The sequence below is a fragment of the Rana temporaria genome, chromosome 5, assembly GCF_905171775.1.
Source record: "Rana temporaria chromosome 5, aRanTem1.1, whole genome shotgun sequence".
Lineage (NCBI taxonomy): Eukaryota > Metazoa > Chordata > Amphibia > Anura > Ranidae > Rana > Rana temporaria.
In genome coordinates this window covers 379,605,641-379,622,082 of record NC_053493.1, presented here as the reverse complement: position 1 = coordinate 379,622,082, position 16,442 = coordinate 379,605,641, and the positions used below count along the sequence as shown (strand labels likewise).

At 39.8% G+C, this 16,442-nt stretch overlaps 1 protein-coding gene across 1 annotated transcript in view; it reads left to right on the top strand.

Annotated features, from left to right (window-relative positions):
• LOC120941318 (CUB and sushi domain-containing protein 3-like) overlaps positions 1 to 15,377 on the top strand; it is a 142,172-nt gene extending 126,795 nt beyond the window's left edge. Inside the window, exons 14-15 of the mRNA XM_040354644.1 lie at positions 11,965 to 12,045; positions 15,141 to 15,377. Of these exons, the coding sequence (XP_040210578.1) occupies positions 11,965 to 12,045; positions 15,141 to 15,289 (230 nt within the window). The 3' untranslated portion in view covers positions 15,290 to 15,377. The remainder of the gene's footprint in view (positions 1 to 11,964; positions 12,046 to 15,140) is intronic.
• Positions 15,378 to 16,442: the final 1,065 nt, after the last annotated feature.

Genomic DNA, 16,442 nt, shown 5'->3' with positions numbered 1-16,442 from the left:
GTCCCCAGTATGCATTACTATGTAAGCTTATACATTTAGAAGAGACCTGAGTTAATAACTTGGTGAAAAAACAAGGATGCATTGGAAAATCATTTACTAAGTATTGTTTCTTGCAAATGCAGTGTGCTAACCTTTGTTCTACGTACCATCTGTTGCTTTGAACCACAAGTTATTACTCATCATGTATGTGTGGACACAGTTAATGAGAATGCTTTTCAAATTATGTGCAGAAAATACAATTTTGGAAATTGTGGTGACAGTAAAACCATATGATACAGTACATTCCATCATATGGAATGATACTAATATTGGTCAAAGGAAATATTTTTATCATTCATTTTTTTTCTCATCATGCTGCAGCTCATAGGCATGCGCACAGGGTGTGCCAGGTGTGCCTGGGCACACCCCAATCACACTGTGTTGCACAAATTCCCCCTGCTGTTTGGCTGTAGAAGTAGGGACTTGGGAATCTCTGTCTTAAAAGTGAGATATCAGGGGTCTGTTTTGATCTTTGATATCTCACCAAAGCCCCCCTAATGGAGCTCCTAAAAATGTATAGTTATAATTATAATAATAATAATAACAACATATTATTAAATAAAATTGTAAAAAAAAATTAAAAAAAGTTACGATAATAATAATAATAATAATAATAATAATAATAATAATAATAATAATAATAATAATAATAATAATAATAATAATATATTACTATTAAATACAATTGTAAAAAATAGAAAAATTAAAAAAAAGTTGTGAAAAAAAAATAATAATAATAAATTATTATTATTATTAATAAAAAACATTTTAAACAATTGAAAAATTGTAAAAAAAGTTATGATAAAAAAATAATAAAAAATAAACTACTCCCCATAGGAGGACGGAATCGATAGATTCAAGGAATGGCGTTAAAAGTCCTTGCCATATCACATGAAAGGGATAGAGAAAAAGCTAATTCCTTCTCCATTCCCTGGAGACAGAGGAGGCATCCCTGGGTGCTACAGCAAATGCACCTGTGCTTAAATGGGCTCTTTTCAATTATAAACCCGAGGGTTTCAGATGTATGGGAGCTTTTTCTCTATCCCTTTCATGTGATATGGCGAGGACTTTTAATGCCATTCCTTGAATCTATCGATTCCGTCCTCCTATGGGTTGTAGGGACGAGGAGTTCTTTTGAGCGCTTTATACAAAGGGGAGGCACCTACATTCTTTGAGACATCCGGAGACACATACCCCTGCATTCATTGGCACAGGTTTTTAACCCCCCTGACGGTAAACACGAGCGTGACTCGGGGTTGGTTTTACATGTTAGGATCGGCAAACCCGAGTCACGCTCGGGCTGGACGGGCTTACCTTTCGCTGGATCCACAGGCTTGGTTTACTCACCTTGTCCCTGGATCCAGCGATGCCACCCGCTGTGTGAGCGAGCGGGACCTCCTCGCTCGATTCACAGTCCCCGTGTGACGCCGATCTCCGTTCCCTGCGACGTTACGACGCACGGGGACGGAGAACGGCGCCAAATTCAAAAAAGTAAACAAACACATTACATACAGTATACTGTAATCTTATAGATTACAGTACTGTATGTAAAAAATACACACCCCCCTTGTCCCTAGTGGTCTGCCCAGTGTCCTACATGTACTTTTATATAATAAAAAATGTCATTTCTGCCTAAAAACTGTAGATTGTCCAAAAGTGTCCCTTTATGTCAAAAATGGTTTTAGATCAGCTAGAAAACAGCGATAATAAATTATAATCACTTGCAGAAATGTGCGATAGCGATTTGCGGGGAAATTCGTCATAAAAAAAATAAAATAATGACAGCGACAATTCTGCAACTGCAAATTTCAGTGATTTTGAGTTGATTACATTATTGAATAATTTTTATTATAATTATATTATTATTTGTTATAATTATTTATAATTATTTATTATATTATAATTTATAATTTTGTTTTAAAAAAAAAAATCATACCCGGGATGCCTACAAGACTATTGCTTGGTCAGATTTAAGTGAGTTATTTCTAAAAATTACAGGCCTACAGTATAAAACGCCAATTTCCTTGCAAAATAAATGTACCGCTTTTGGTACGTAATTCCAGACAGAATCATACCGCCAGGGAGGTTAAAGGAGAAATGTGATACTGTTAAATACCTTGAAGAAGAATGTTTTCATTCGAAACGCATCGGTTTATCCGTCCTAATTTGCCATCAGTCTTCTGGTGATGGTATTCCATGACGGACAGTATCTATGTCACATTTCTTATTCAATCTTATATTATATATATAATCTTCATTTCTTTTGTACTGTCAATTTTGTAATATTTATATTTTGTAATAAATTTTGTATATTTTTTGTAATTTTTGAGCTTATTATTTGTTGCCTTTAAAATCTCAACCCTTTTTGATTTTTTTTTTTCAATTGTTCAGTAATTAAGGGATGATGGCAACCACATGCCGCCCTGCATGAGTTGATCCTTTTCTGCCCCTTTGTTTACATGGCCCAGGATTCCTGAATAGTAAATGAAGGGGACCAGGTGACATCACAGCCAGCACCCGCTGTTTCCTTAGTAACCACTGACAGATGGGAAGCTGGTATATGTAGAGTAGCATTAGAAATACGATGCTCTACTCCTGTCGGACAGGCTAAAAGTCCTGTCTTTGGACGAACACTCAAGCCTCGTACACACGTCCGAGGAACTCGATGGGCGAAACACATCGTTTTGCTCGTCGAGTTCCTTGTGAAGCCGCCGAGGATCTCAGCGAGCCAAATTTTCCCATTCCCGTCGAGGTAAAATAAGACATGCTTTCTTTTTGGCCCGACAAGATCCTCGGAGGTTTCCTCGTCGAAAAGTGTACACACGACCGGTTTTCTCGGCAAAAAAAAACCCAGCAAGCTTCTTGCTGTTTTTTGCCGAGAAACTCGGTCGTGTGTACGAGGCCTCACACAACCATATTTTCAAACATTTCCACAAACAAGTTACAACTGAACCTTGAGCTTATTCCTATAAAAGAGCTGAGCTGACATGGTTAATAAACACACTATTTGGAAGTTACCCACATAGCCTATATAATTAATTTACTAAATATATTTTTTTTTTTTATTGAGTAAAGTTCTCTAACTTCAGCCTGTTATGACAACCAAATTTTGTAGAACAATGTCATACTATGACCCACCCGCTGTGCATAGGTAAATGGTACTTGCATGTAAAAAATTCCAATCTCCAAAACAATAATAAAAAAAAAGTGACCCTGACATTTCTATCTAACATTAATTCCAATCTCTGCCCTACAACTCAAACAGAGTTTAACTAACAGGAACGGAATAGATTTAGAGTGACAGTTAGTCAAAAACAATCAATCAGTTCCACTGACATTTATTGGCACGTTCTTCAAATACTGTTAAGACATGAGTTCATATAATACAGTAAAGAATAAAACCGCAGGGAAATCATACTTTGATTACTATAAAACCTAAAGGGCAAAATATCAGCAAACTGATATTTATTTGTTGTGTGAGGGCTGGTGGGTTGAATTACCTGGTGGTTACTTATAACTCATGAAGACTATAAGATTTCCATGTTGCGGTTTTCCTTTTTCTCAACAAGTGTTGCTACTCTCAGATGGACTTTTTGATAATTAAAACCACATCCCCAGTTAGAATTGAAAATACCGTATTTTCCGGCGTATAAGATGACCTTTTACATAAAAAAAAAATGTAAATGGTGTTACCTTGGACGGGGGTAGTCTTATAGGGTGAGTATAGCCCAAAAGCTATGTTTTCACATGAAAAATAGGGGGTCTTCTTTTACGCCCAGTCGTCTTATACGCCTGCAAATACGGTATTCTATACTGCTTCTTTAAATTTTCTCATCACTATGAATTTGCTACTACCTTTAGAAAATCAAAAGTTCAAAAAAATATTTTTTTTGAAACAGAGTCAACTGGTGCATGGCCAGCTGTACCCATGCAAAACACAGGGCAGATAAGCAGGTGTGGTGTTGTGGTGGTCTTTGGGGAGAAGATGATAACTGTGAAAAGAGATGGACTGCCACTGCACTAACTGGTTGTGGTTTATTTATATTCTTACCCATCTGACTATCGTGCAGACACCAGATGCAGCACCTAACATAAAGTGTGGTCAGGTCTACAAGTGCAAAGTGCATTTAAAATTGCACTGAAAGTGCACTTGGAAGTTCAGTCGCTGTAGATCCGAGGCAGACATGCAAGGAAAATAAAAAACAGCATTTTAGCTTGCACATTATTGGATAATAAAATCAGCAGAGCTTCCCCTCATTTTAGATCTACCCCTCAGGCCTCGTACACACGACCGAGAAACTCAACGAGCGAAACACATCGAGTTTCTCGTCGAGTTCCTTGTTAGGCTTGTCGAGGAACTCGACAAGCTTGCTTTGCGTACACACAGTCAAGCCAAAATCTCCTTGTTCTCAAACACAGTGACATACAACACATACAATGGCAGGGGGAGTTCAATTCCACTGGTTAAACTCTTGAGGCTGCTTTTGCTAATTTCATGTGTTTGTGTGTTAAATAAAAGTTTGGTAAGAGACGATTTGCACTTTTCAGTCTGTTACAGCTTGAAAAATGTGTTATCTCCATTACAAATGCTACTTTTACTCCCGTCTCATACTTTAATCTGAGCAAGCGCGGGTTTCTTAGCATACAGACGTCCGAGTTTCTCGTCGAAAACCAGCCCGTCGAGGATCTCGACGAGCCAAATTAGACTCCCGTCGAGAAAATAGAGAACTTGCTCTCTTTTTGGCTTGACGAGGTTCTCGACAGTTTCCTCAACGAAAATGTACACACGACCGGTTTCCTCGGCAAAAAAATATCTCACAGCAAGGATCTTGCTGGTTTTTGCCAAGAAACTCGGTCATGTGTACGAGGCCTCAGATTTACAATGACTGCTCTTCCAGGTGCACTTTCAGTGCAATTTCAAGTGCACTTTGCACTTGTAGTGCAAAGTGGATTTGCCTTTTGTAAATAACCCCCATTACCTTATCTTGCAAGTTTATCACATGGGCTTGGGATTCTTGTAGACTTTTGCACAATGGACAATTTTGTAGTTTGGAAAGTCGTTTATTTATTGAATCCATTAGCACACACAATGACAAATCTATTCTCCTTTGCTTAAATACAACACAACACCCTTCTTACTCAGTTCTCAGAAATACACTTTTCCAGTAATCCAACCACCAGCACAAAATTTATCAGCTGATTGGACTGTAAGATTTACTGAGCGTTGACCTTTTGTTTCATTAGACCTTTAACAAATTAACAAATCATGCTGAATTCATTTGTTATTTTCACTATAATTTCTTTTGTATTAGTTGAAAGTCGTTATTTTTTTCTTTGGAGTTTGGATACATCTGAATGTTCGAAAGATGCAATATTTGGCTTAAAGGGGAGTTCCAGCCATTTGTGTGTTTATTAAAAGTCAGCAGCAACAAAAAGTGTAGCTGCTGGCTTTTAATAAACAGGCACTTACCTGCTCCAGCGCTCCAGCGACGCGCCGGCCGGGGCTCCGCTCCTCTCCCCCCCTCCCCGGCCGGCGTCTTCATCTTCAGTGTGGGCACCCGGCCGTGACAGCTTTCGGCTTCACGGCCGGGCACCCACTGCGCATGCGCGAGCGCGAGCGGCGCGGCACTGCGCATGCGCGAGCGGCGCAGCCCGGCGCCGCGCCGTGTAATTGGCCAGGAGATCGCCTAGGACCTGTGACGTGTCCTAGGCGATCGCCAACAGCAGCCACTTCCTGAAGGCGACTAAGCTTAGTCGCCTACAGGAAGGAGGAAGTGGGACAGGAAGTCCCACTCGTGCTGAAGCCCCCACTCCCCCCCCAAAAAAATTACATGCCAAATGTGGCATGTAAGGGGGAGAGGAGTGGGTTAAGAGGAAGTTCCAAATTTGGGTGGAACTCCTCTTTAATTTTGATTCCTTACTAAACAAATTGCATATGTTTAGATTCTTGCCCCTAAGTTGTTACAGTGTTGAAAGCAGGAATCAATGTACATCTACCAAAGCCGTCCTCATTGTTATCTGGAAGAAATAATGTGAATACCCTTTTTTATGTAACGTCAGATAAGTGTAGGCTTCTTTCGTAGTTCCACCATTCCCTATTAGCCCTTTTTATAATTGCAAGCACTTTATCAAAGACCTGTTTTAAAGCAGTAGTAAACCTCTGTTAAAGAAAAAAAATCCATACTAGCATATTATGATAAACTTACCTCAAAACAAAGCCCTCTAGTGTTGCACTGTCACCGCTGAGAGGGCTTGCATTTTCACCCATTCCTCTTTCTGGGTTCACGGTCTCTGGTTTAACAAGTGGCTGGGGTTGCAATGATGTCACAGGCTCTGATGGTCTGGCATGGTATGCAGGACCTTCAGAATAAATGTGTCAGTGACATCAAGTTTAGGAGCTATTCATAGTACCTACAGGTACGCCTTATTACAGGCTTACTTGTAGGTAAAAGTTGGTTTATTGCCACTTTAGGTGCATTTGGTTAATTAAATAGGATTAATATGGCAGTTTTTCAAATTATTATTATTTTTAGATAAAACTATACACAACATGCTTATTATAAAAGTGAAATTGCAGGTAAACATAAAAGCTTTATTAAATTAGATCCATCATCTATATCAGAAAAATAAAACACATCAACACCATAGAGCCCTGGTGTCCAACCTGAGGCACAAGGGCCACATGCAGCCCTTTAGTACCTGGTTTATGGCCCTTGGACCCCAGCAGCATGTAGTAAAGTGTTTTTTGTAAAATAGTAATAGCAGTGATCTCTGGTCATCTCTGGTGTCTGACCATGGTTTCCACTAGTATGCCTGCAGTCTCTTAGGCCGCGAACACACGGTCGTTCCAAACCGATGAGAATGGTCTGACGGGCCATTTCCATCGGTTCACTGCTGAAGTGGCCTGATGGTCTGATGTGCGTACACACCATCGTTCCAAAAACCGATCGGGTCAGAACGTGGTGACGTCAAACACACGACGTGCTGAATAAAACAAAGTTCAAAGCTTCCAAGCATGCGTCAAATTGATTCTGAGCATGCGCAGGTTTTGAACCGATGCTTTCTGTACTAACCATCGGTTTGGACCTATCGGGCAGAGGGCCATCGGTTAGATTTTGAAGCATGTTTTAAAATTTTGGACCAAAGGACAACAGACGGATGGGCTATACACACGGTCGGTTTGGACCAATGAAACTGAACCTCGGTCCATTCTCATCGGTTTTGTCCGACCGTGTGTACGCGGCCTTACAGTCCTCTCTGGCATTTCATATACTAAACATTATGGGCTGCCGTTTGGTAATGTCAACCTGGATACTGGATTGCATTGAAATTGTATCCAGTTATCTTTGCCTTCACCAGAAATACGGAACAACCGTAAAAAGATCTTTTGAAAATAAACTCATATTGGGGCATATGTATAAAGCGGTTGACTTTGATGTTCACTACAGTAGAATCTCTTTGGTGCATGTGTTTCAAATTAATGTAATTTAATTCACCACTAATGAATGTTTGGTGAAAGTTAATGTCACAGCTTTATAAATGTATCTCTTTGTGCATTAACAGAATTCATACATAAGCTGTACATTTTTCTTCTTATGGTATGGCTTCTTTGTATGATTTTATTGACACTTTTCAGAAACACTTGCTGGCTCGGCGTGATGTTTCATACATTTTAATGAGTTTGTAGACAATTTTCAGCAACCTCTCATTCCTTGGATGTGAAATGTGTGTCTGCACAAAACATATGTTCTATTTAAAAGGGTCACAGTGTCCAAAAAATTATAGGAGTTGGATTCTTTTCAAATGGAGAAAATGCTTTGTGAAATTAATGTGAACAGTGTCCAAATTTCAAATTAGATATTCAAAGTTTATTAAAGCCAAAACATTTCTCAGCTCACCAAGAATATAATCAATATGAAGATTTCACATTAAGCAAAAAGTTACAGTCAGGCTACTGGTGAGAGGTTTTTGGTGTATCTGACACAGGTTCTCCAAGGCTCAATGACAATATTTAAAGTGTTAAAGTATAAGCACTTTAGTTGAGATAAAAGCAATCTTCTCTGGGTAGCATAAAAAAAGTCTAGTGTTTCAATGGCTTCCTTAATTTTTTACCCTCTGGCTGATCAATGTACATTGCAGGGATATTAACCTTCCTAACAGTATTCCCGAGGGTGGCTCGGGGTTAATTTTCATTACCAAAAGCGGTAACCTTGAGCCACACTCGGGATTGCATTGCAGTATCCTGGTACAGGTTACTTACCTTGTTACCAGGATCCTGCAATGTCCTCCCACTGTGTCCTGCACTGGATCCTCCACCCAATGTATTACTAGACATGTGCATTTGTTTTCGTCCAAATGCATTTTTGTCCAAATTTCAGGTATTTTCGTTATCGTTTTAACAAACAAAAACGAATGCGCAGAATACGAAAACTGAAAGATCCGACATAAATAAATGTTTTATTTTCGTTACAACAACAGTTCGATATTGATAGGAGATACGAAATGACGCTGACAATAACAATATAGCCCAGATTCACGTACGGGCGTAGAGAGACGCTACGCCGACGTAACATAGAGAGGCAAGACCAGTATTCACAAAGCACTTGCTCCCTAAGTTACGGCGGCGTAGGGTAAATGGGCCGGCGTAAGCCCGCCTAATTCAAATTAGGAAGGTAGTGGGTGTGTTGTATTAAAATTAACCGTGACCTCATGTAAATAAATGGACAAACCAACGGCGCATGCACGCGCATTCTCAGAATCACGTTGCATATACTCCCTAAGATACGACGGCTCAATGCGTACGACATGAACGTAACCTACACCCAACCCCATTCACGTACGACTTACGTAAACAACGTAAAATACGACGGCTGTTCCGACGTCCATACCCTAACATGACTTACCCCTGCTTTAGGTGGGATAACTTTACGCCGGACGTACGCCTTACGTAAATGGCGTAGCTTACTGCGACGGGCGCAAGTACTTTCGTGAATCGGCGTATCTAGGTCATTTACATATTCGACGCGTAAATCAATGGAAGCTCCCCTAGCGGTCAGCGTAAATATGCACCCAAGATACGACGGCATAGGAGACTTACGTTGGTCGGATCAAGCCAAAATTCAGGTGTATCTTGTTTCAAGAATAAGGCGCATAGATACAACGGCGCATCATAGAACTTACGCGGCGTATCAGAAGATACTTCGGCGTAAGTCGTACGTGAATCTGGGCCTATGTGTCTATCAAACCTGTGGTCGAATGTGCCTAACTTTAACTCTATTAGTCCAAGAGTATTCTACATCGAGAGAAAAGATTTGACATTATAGAGAGAAAAGATTCGACATTATAGAGAGAAAAGATTCGACATTATAGAGAGAAAAGATTCGACATTATAGAGAGAAAAGATCGCTGCTGGAATTGGGTGGGGGAAGTAAAATAATGAAGATGATGAATGTTATTGGCTGATTGTAACCAAAGAGGAGGAGCAGTGAAATAGCTAGAACTAACTTGACAATTCAACATGAACAACGAAGATTCGACAAAGCATCGAAAAACATACAAACGTTGAATCTGTCATTGAAGGCTTATGGTGTCTGTCGAAAGTTCTAAGAAGATTCGACGGAGCAGGTAAACTGTATGAAGCTGCAATCGTACATTTCTGGTCAAATGCTCGGCATATAGGCTATAGAAAGATTCTAATTTTGGTTAACTAGTAATAATAATTAATAAATATAATTATTTCTAGTCATACAACAATAGAATTCTACTATAGCTAGCTTGTATGTGGAACATTAGACCGGAAATATATACGTTTGCAGCGTCGTACAGTTTCGCTTCTCAGTCGAATGTTCTTTGAACATTCGACAGACACCATTAGCCTTCAATGACAGATTCAACCTTAATTCATTCCGATTTTCGGAAAAATGCAATTTCTAACGAAAAACAAAATAAATAAAAACACATTTCGGGAGTAACTAAATACATTTATTTTTCGGACGAAAACAAAATTACGAAAATAAAAATTTCAGTGTGCACATGTCTATGTATTACTGTTCCGGGCTCCGTTCCCTGCGAGCGCCGAAAAGCATGGGGCGGAGCCCGCTAGCAAATAAAAAAAAGTACAAAACACAGAACACACATAATAGACTGTAATATGTAGATTACATTAGTGTACCAAATCATTTCACATCAGTTTTGTCCCTAGTGCTTTGTCCAGTGCCCTGCATGCACTTTTATATTATATATACTGCTCTTTCTGCCTGGAAACTTGAGATTGTCTATGGCATTCTAAAAGTGTCCCTTTACGTCAAAAGCAGTTTTAGCCCTGGTTCACATTGATGCTACTTTGAAATTGCGCTACTTTACTTGAAGTATCGTGAGTTCAAAGTAGCAAGGTCAGCGCAATTTCAGGTGCTACTTGATAGATATTTGTGTGGCTTCATGCACAGATGTCTATTGAAATTGCACCTAAAATCGGCAAAAGTAGTGCAGGAACTACTTTTGCAAATCGGTGCGGCACCGCAAAATCGGTATTGCACCGATTGAAACACTGCCATTGCCTCCAATAAACTATGACTTGTCATGCGATTTGATCTCTCAAATCGCATGACAAATCGCTCCAATGTGAGCCTAGGCTTAAACCAGCTTGAAAACAGTGATAGTGAATTAGAATCACTTGCGGAATTGAGCGATAGTGATTCGTGGGCAATTCGTCATCAGACACTGAAAGTGAAAACAGCGACAATTCTGTGACTGAGCAAATTTCAGTGTTTTTGATTACATTATTGAATACAATGTATTTTATTAGTCCGATGGAGCATACACATGGTTGGGATTCCCAGCCAAAAGCTCTCATCTGAGTTTTTCCGACGGGAAAACTGGTCGTGTGTACGGGGCATTAGGGAGCAGCTCACCAAAAAATGTATTTTTACTGCAGAGGATGTCTAAAACCTAACTTGTATCTTAGTTCAAAGTTCTTTGCCCAAGCAGGAAATTACATTTTTAGAGGCATTCAGTACACTATTGGTGTACTGAATGCCTTCAGGGTGCCATATTGCATGTGCTTTGTACAGAAAATTACAATGCTGCAGTTTAAAAAGGAAAGTTAATTTTAATAGCATTGCATTACAGTATGGCTTGCGTTGCAATTGTATACAGTATGCTATATTTTTATCATTTTTTTTCCTATAACTTTTTTCCACAAAGTGGGGCTACCATTTAAGTGATAGGAACTGTGGGAATGAGGAGAACTCTATCATGTAAGTTAACATACTGTGTTTTTAAAGTACATTTCCAGGCTAGATTAAACTAAGCTTGAAACAGCTCCCACCCCTCTTATTTCTTATTCAAAATACCCTGTAGAAGAAAGATGCTTCTACTTATGTATTCTCAGGGTTCCCTGGACCTGTCACATGATATAAATCTCCCAGGGGCCCACTTCAGAGGAGAGTAATGGCAGCCAATAACGGATGTCTCATAGTAAGTCCATGGAGACTGACTGACATCCCAAGCATTCCATACATTGTTGGTGCTCTCTTCTTCCCTTGAAGCCAACTGCTTGGAAGAACACATGGCTTGGCCAGAGCTATCTGAGAATAGGTAAGCATATTCATCTTCCTTCTACAGGATAGTAAGTATATGAGTTAGAAGGGGGTGGGTGCTGTTTTAAGCTTAGTTACATGTAGGCTGGAATTCCACTTGTTGGGTGATAGAGTTCAGAACCAATGGTGCAACATCAACGATCAGCCACCTATTATTTTTTGTATAAGCCAGAGTGTACTCTGTTGTCTTGTGAACCGAGAATAAATGTATTAATGTCTCCACTACATATTTTCTTAACACAGAGCTTTCTGTCATATAAGTGACTTAAAAAAATACTCAGTGCGTACCTAAGTACATATTAATAATAATTATTTTCATTTTTTACAGCTTACCAGTTGAGAATATGCCAGGCACCTACTCCTGTGCCAAATGCTGAAATTCTGGCAGAAGATGATGAGTTTGAAATAGGTAAAACTTTGGCTGAGTGAAGTGGTTTATAGAGTAGAGTATATGTAAATGTAAAATAATAGTGGGTTTAGCTGCACATGGACACTCGATGCAGACGTGCATCTAATGGTTATTTTGTTGAGTTTATATTCTACCTCGGAGAGAAATGACAAGCCGTGCATATCCACATGTCTACTGAGATATTCAGTTTGGTGCTCTCTATCAGTGCCTGTCAAGTTTCATATTTAAATTTCCATATTTATAAAGCTGGCTGCATGTAGTAGAATTTGTGTGTGATAAGAATACATGGAATAGTAAGTCAGGATTTATGAACAGGCTACTTATGGAAACAATGCAACTAAAATTAACAAAAATCTGGTTCAGAATGATGCTTATTCTTATGCTATCACAGTGAGCTTTCCAAAACTCAAAAAAAGTTTCACAGCACAGTTCAGTTTTTGGTGCTACAGAGAGTCTGCTTAAAAAAAATGTGTGACCTTATTATATATACCGTATTTTCCGGCGTATAAGACAACCTTTTGGATGCAAAAAAATGCATCCAAAGACTGGGGTCGTCTTATACGCCGATGACAGTCTCTGTCGGGCTGCGGGCATCCATGATTTAAAAGCCGCGCATCCTCCTAAGACAGTTCTGTGATAGGCGGAACACAAATTTTCCCAGCAGGACCTCTGTTCAGTGTCCCGCCTATTACAGATGCCTTCTCATCCTCGGACGAGAGGACATCAGTAATAGGCGGAACACTGAACAGAGGCACTGCTGGGAAAATTTGTGTTCCGCCTATCACGGAACTGTCTGAGGAGGAGGCGCAGCTTTTAAATTATGGATGCCCGCAGCCTGGAAGCCAGAACCTGCAACGAAATAAGGTAGGGAGATTGTCTTGGCCGGCACAGTGGGGGAAAGTGATGGCACAGTGGAGGCAAGTGATGGCACAGTGGGGGCAAGTGATGGCACAGTGGGGGCAAGTGATGGCACAGTGGGGGCAAGTGATGGCACAGAGGAGGCAAGTGATGGCACAGTGGAGGCAAGTGATGGCACAGAGGGGGCAAGTGATGGCACATTGGGGGCAAGTGATGGCACAGTGGGGGCAAGTGATGGCAAAGTGGGGGCAAGTGATGGCACAGTGGAGGCATGTGATGGCACAGTGGAGGCATGTAATGTAATGTAATGCAATGGCACAGTGGAGGCATGTAATGTAATGTAATGGCACAGTGAGATTTGAAAAAAGCCTGTTTCTGTCAGCGTTTGTTCCTGTCAGCGGTTGTTCTGGCTACCCCTCAGCTTGCAGAAAGACTAGTAAGAAGGGGTCGTCTTACAGTATATGGCGAGTATATCCCAAAACCAACATTTTTCCTGGAAAAATAGGGGGTCGTCTTATACGCCCAGTCGTCTTATACGCCGGCAAATACGGTAGTCAGTTTATAAAGGCCTCATATAGGGTTAATCTACAAAAAATCTTGGTGGCTAACACTGCAGTGTAACATTTTTCCAATTCTTTTTTTTTTTGTGTTAGGTCTACACTACTTGTGGTCAATTTAGAAATGCTGTTGATGTAACAAAAGATAACAGTATTGTATTCTAAAGGCTGCTATAGAAGATAACATTTATGAGTGAATCGCAATGAATTTTCAAGTGATCAAACCCAAATCAAATAATCCTCTATGGATTGCAGATCAGTTTGCTTGATCATTGCAGGTGCTCTTTTTCACTACTCCACTCTTTATAATAAAAGGTTTTGGAAGCAAAACTTTGTAATTATACAACAATTATTGCAGCTAAGCAGCAGCCAAAACTTATGTCTCTGCACCCTATTATCATTATTGTTATGTTTACAATAAATTGTATGAAAGCATTTTGTTTAAAATGTTTTTTTTTTGTTTGCTAAACTGGAAACTTGAAACGTTGAGAAACTCTGGAGACCCTGGGTTACCCATTACCTACCCCCTGGATTAGATGATACCCTACTGCTCCCCTAATCTCCTATGTATAGAGTCTCTATCCTAACCTTGATTTGAGTAACGTATGTAGGGGTAGGGGTATGCATGAGAAGATTCTAACTCTATGGAGGCACTGTTTCTGCAGAATATGAAAATTCTAAAAGTACAAAGTGGGGTGGGACTAAATGTGCCTCGGTGTGGTTTTGAGAAACGTAAATAAGTTCTAACACAGTTTTTAAACAAAATAGAAAAGCTTTTATTTACCATCCTTGGATGGGATTCTTTAAAACAATATGTCAGAGTTTCATACAAAATACAGTTTTACTGTTGCTTTGGTCCAGGGTGTCTAGATCTGACCAGGATCTACACACCCTGAACCAAAGTAACAGTAAAACTGTATTTTGTATCAAACTGTGACATATTGTTTTAAAGAATCCCATACAAGAATGGTAAATAAAATATTTTCCATGATGTTTTAAAACTGAGTTAGCATTTATTTACTTTTCTCTAAACCCCATTTAAAGTCCCACCCCACTTTATACTTTTTGAATTGAATTTTGATTTTAGTATCAAAGTCCATGCCACCCCTAGGGGACCCCCCCCCCCCCACACTCCTTCTCCTCCCCTCCTGTTCTGTTCCACCTTCCCCTGCTCTACTTTGCTCTTCTCTTCTTTTGCCCCATAAATGTCTTTCTCCCCTCTTTCCGTACTGCTCCCCAACCCCCCTCCTGCCCCTATCTCTTCCTTGTTTTGCTCCCCTGCAACCCGTTTTTTTTTGGCTCTGGCCTCTGGGTCTCCAAGGACCATTGGGCTTTTTGACACCCTCCCTGGTGGTGAGCCAGACTGCTGGGCACCTGTTGGGATGTCCTAACATGCTCATAACCCCATAACACCTCTCCCAGGTTTATCCCTCTCCTTCCCTACAAATGATATGTGTTTGGATTGTTATCCTACTTTTGTGTTCCTTTGTTGGGAAAAGTCCTCCCAAGCTAAATATTACTCGTAACTTGATCCTACGGAGTAATTTTCATGCTTCATTCATGGTGTACCTATCTCATTGAAAACTTGTACTAGTCACACTTATACATGTATACTTGCTTTGTATTTTCTTTCAATAAAACATTTGACCAAGGACAATATGTTTTTTTTTTCTTTTATAGGGGACATAATACGCTATCAGTGTGTTCCAGGCTTCACCTTAGTTGGAAATGAAATTTTGACTTGCAGACTGGGTGAGCGCCTTCAAATGGATGGATCACCGCCTTCATGCCAAGGTTATTATTACTTCATATGTACCAAGTTACCCTGACATGTATACGTATAATACATCAAAATGAAAGCTGGGTATGATTACATTGATCCAGCTTGGACTAATGTAAATAAGCATAGCTCGTACCTAAGTCATTTCTGGGGAATAGACAGAGAAGTAGAGCTGGTGCGGAAAGAGCTGAGGTGTTCCAGTCCCAAATCAGTTTGCACAACACAGAGAAAAATATTTTGCTCACATGACCCTTGCTCAGCACTGCCTCAATTCACAGAATGCATTTTTCAAACACTATAAAGCATTCTCTGATTGGACAAGGTGGTGATTGTGACATCACCACCCCACCTCTCCACCTAGTCAATTCAAATAATGCCTTGTAGTCATTAAAAAAATACAAGGGGTTTTGTGAATGTCAGCAGTGCCTAAAAAGCAGCCCTTTGGGGTTATTATGCAGAAGGGAATCCACTCAGCACGGGTCCCCAAAGATTGCTGCTATCTTTGTAAGAGTGCTGAGTGGTGACTACTACAGTGATTTGCAGCGTCCACTGGCATCACTCAGATATGGCATATCAATCCAAGCTTGGACAATATAAAAAAAAAGACTTCAGCTTTAAAATAGCTCTTTAGAGAAAACACAAGATTATTCAACTAGATTATTAGCAAGACCTTCTGTCACAGGATTATTAACCTAGAACAAAGCTTATAGATACCTACTCTTGCTTTCATTGCGTTTTTGACTGATCTGCCTAGTGGTAATGTTTTCCGAATTAGCCTTTGGCCAATGATTATCCTAAAGGCATAAACCTTATGAAAGACATTTTTCAATGCCCTCTCACAATGGTAAGCAGGAGCAGTGAGATGAATTTTGAGACAGATATACTATTGTTAAATTTGTAGATTTCTCCCTGTGTTGCTCTAAAGTAGCACTACAACAATATAAAAACCTGCCTTAGACCAGTTCTTTTTTTATTTTGAAAGTGTTATGAAGGCAGATCTGTCTCGTCTACTGTGCTAAATCTTTTGCAGACTTAGTAAAATTGTCTCACTGCGCTGCCCAGGTTCGTAAAGATTGCAAATACATAAAAAATTGTTGCATATATTTTGCTAAATGAGAACTATCCTGATTTATAATAGATGTGCATCTAATTAGGTTGCTGATGTGTTAGATAACTATCCATTTCTGTGCTTTTATGGCTGG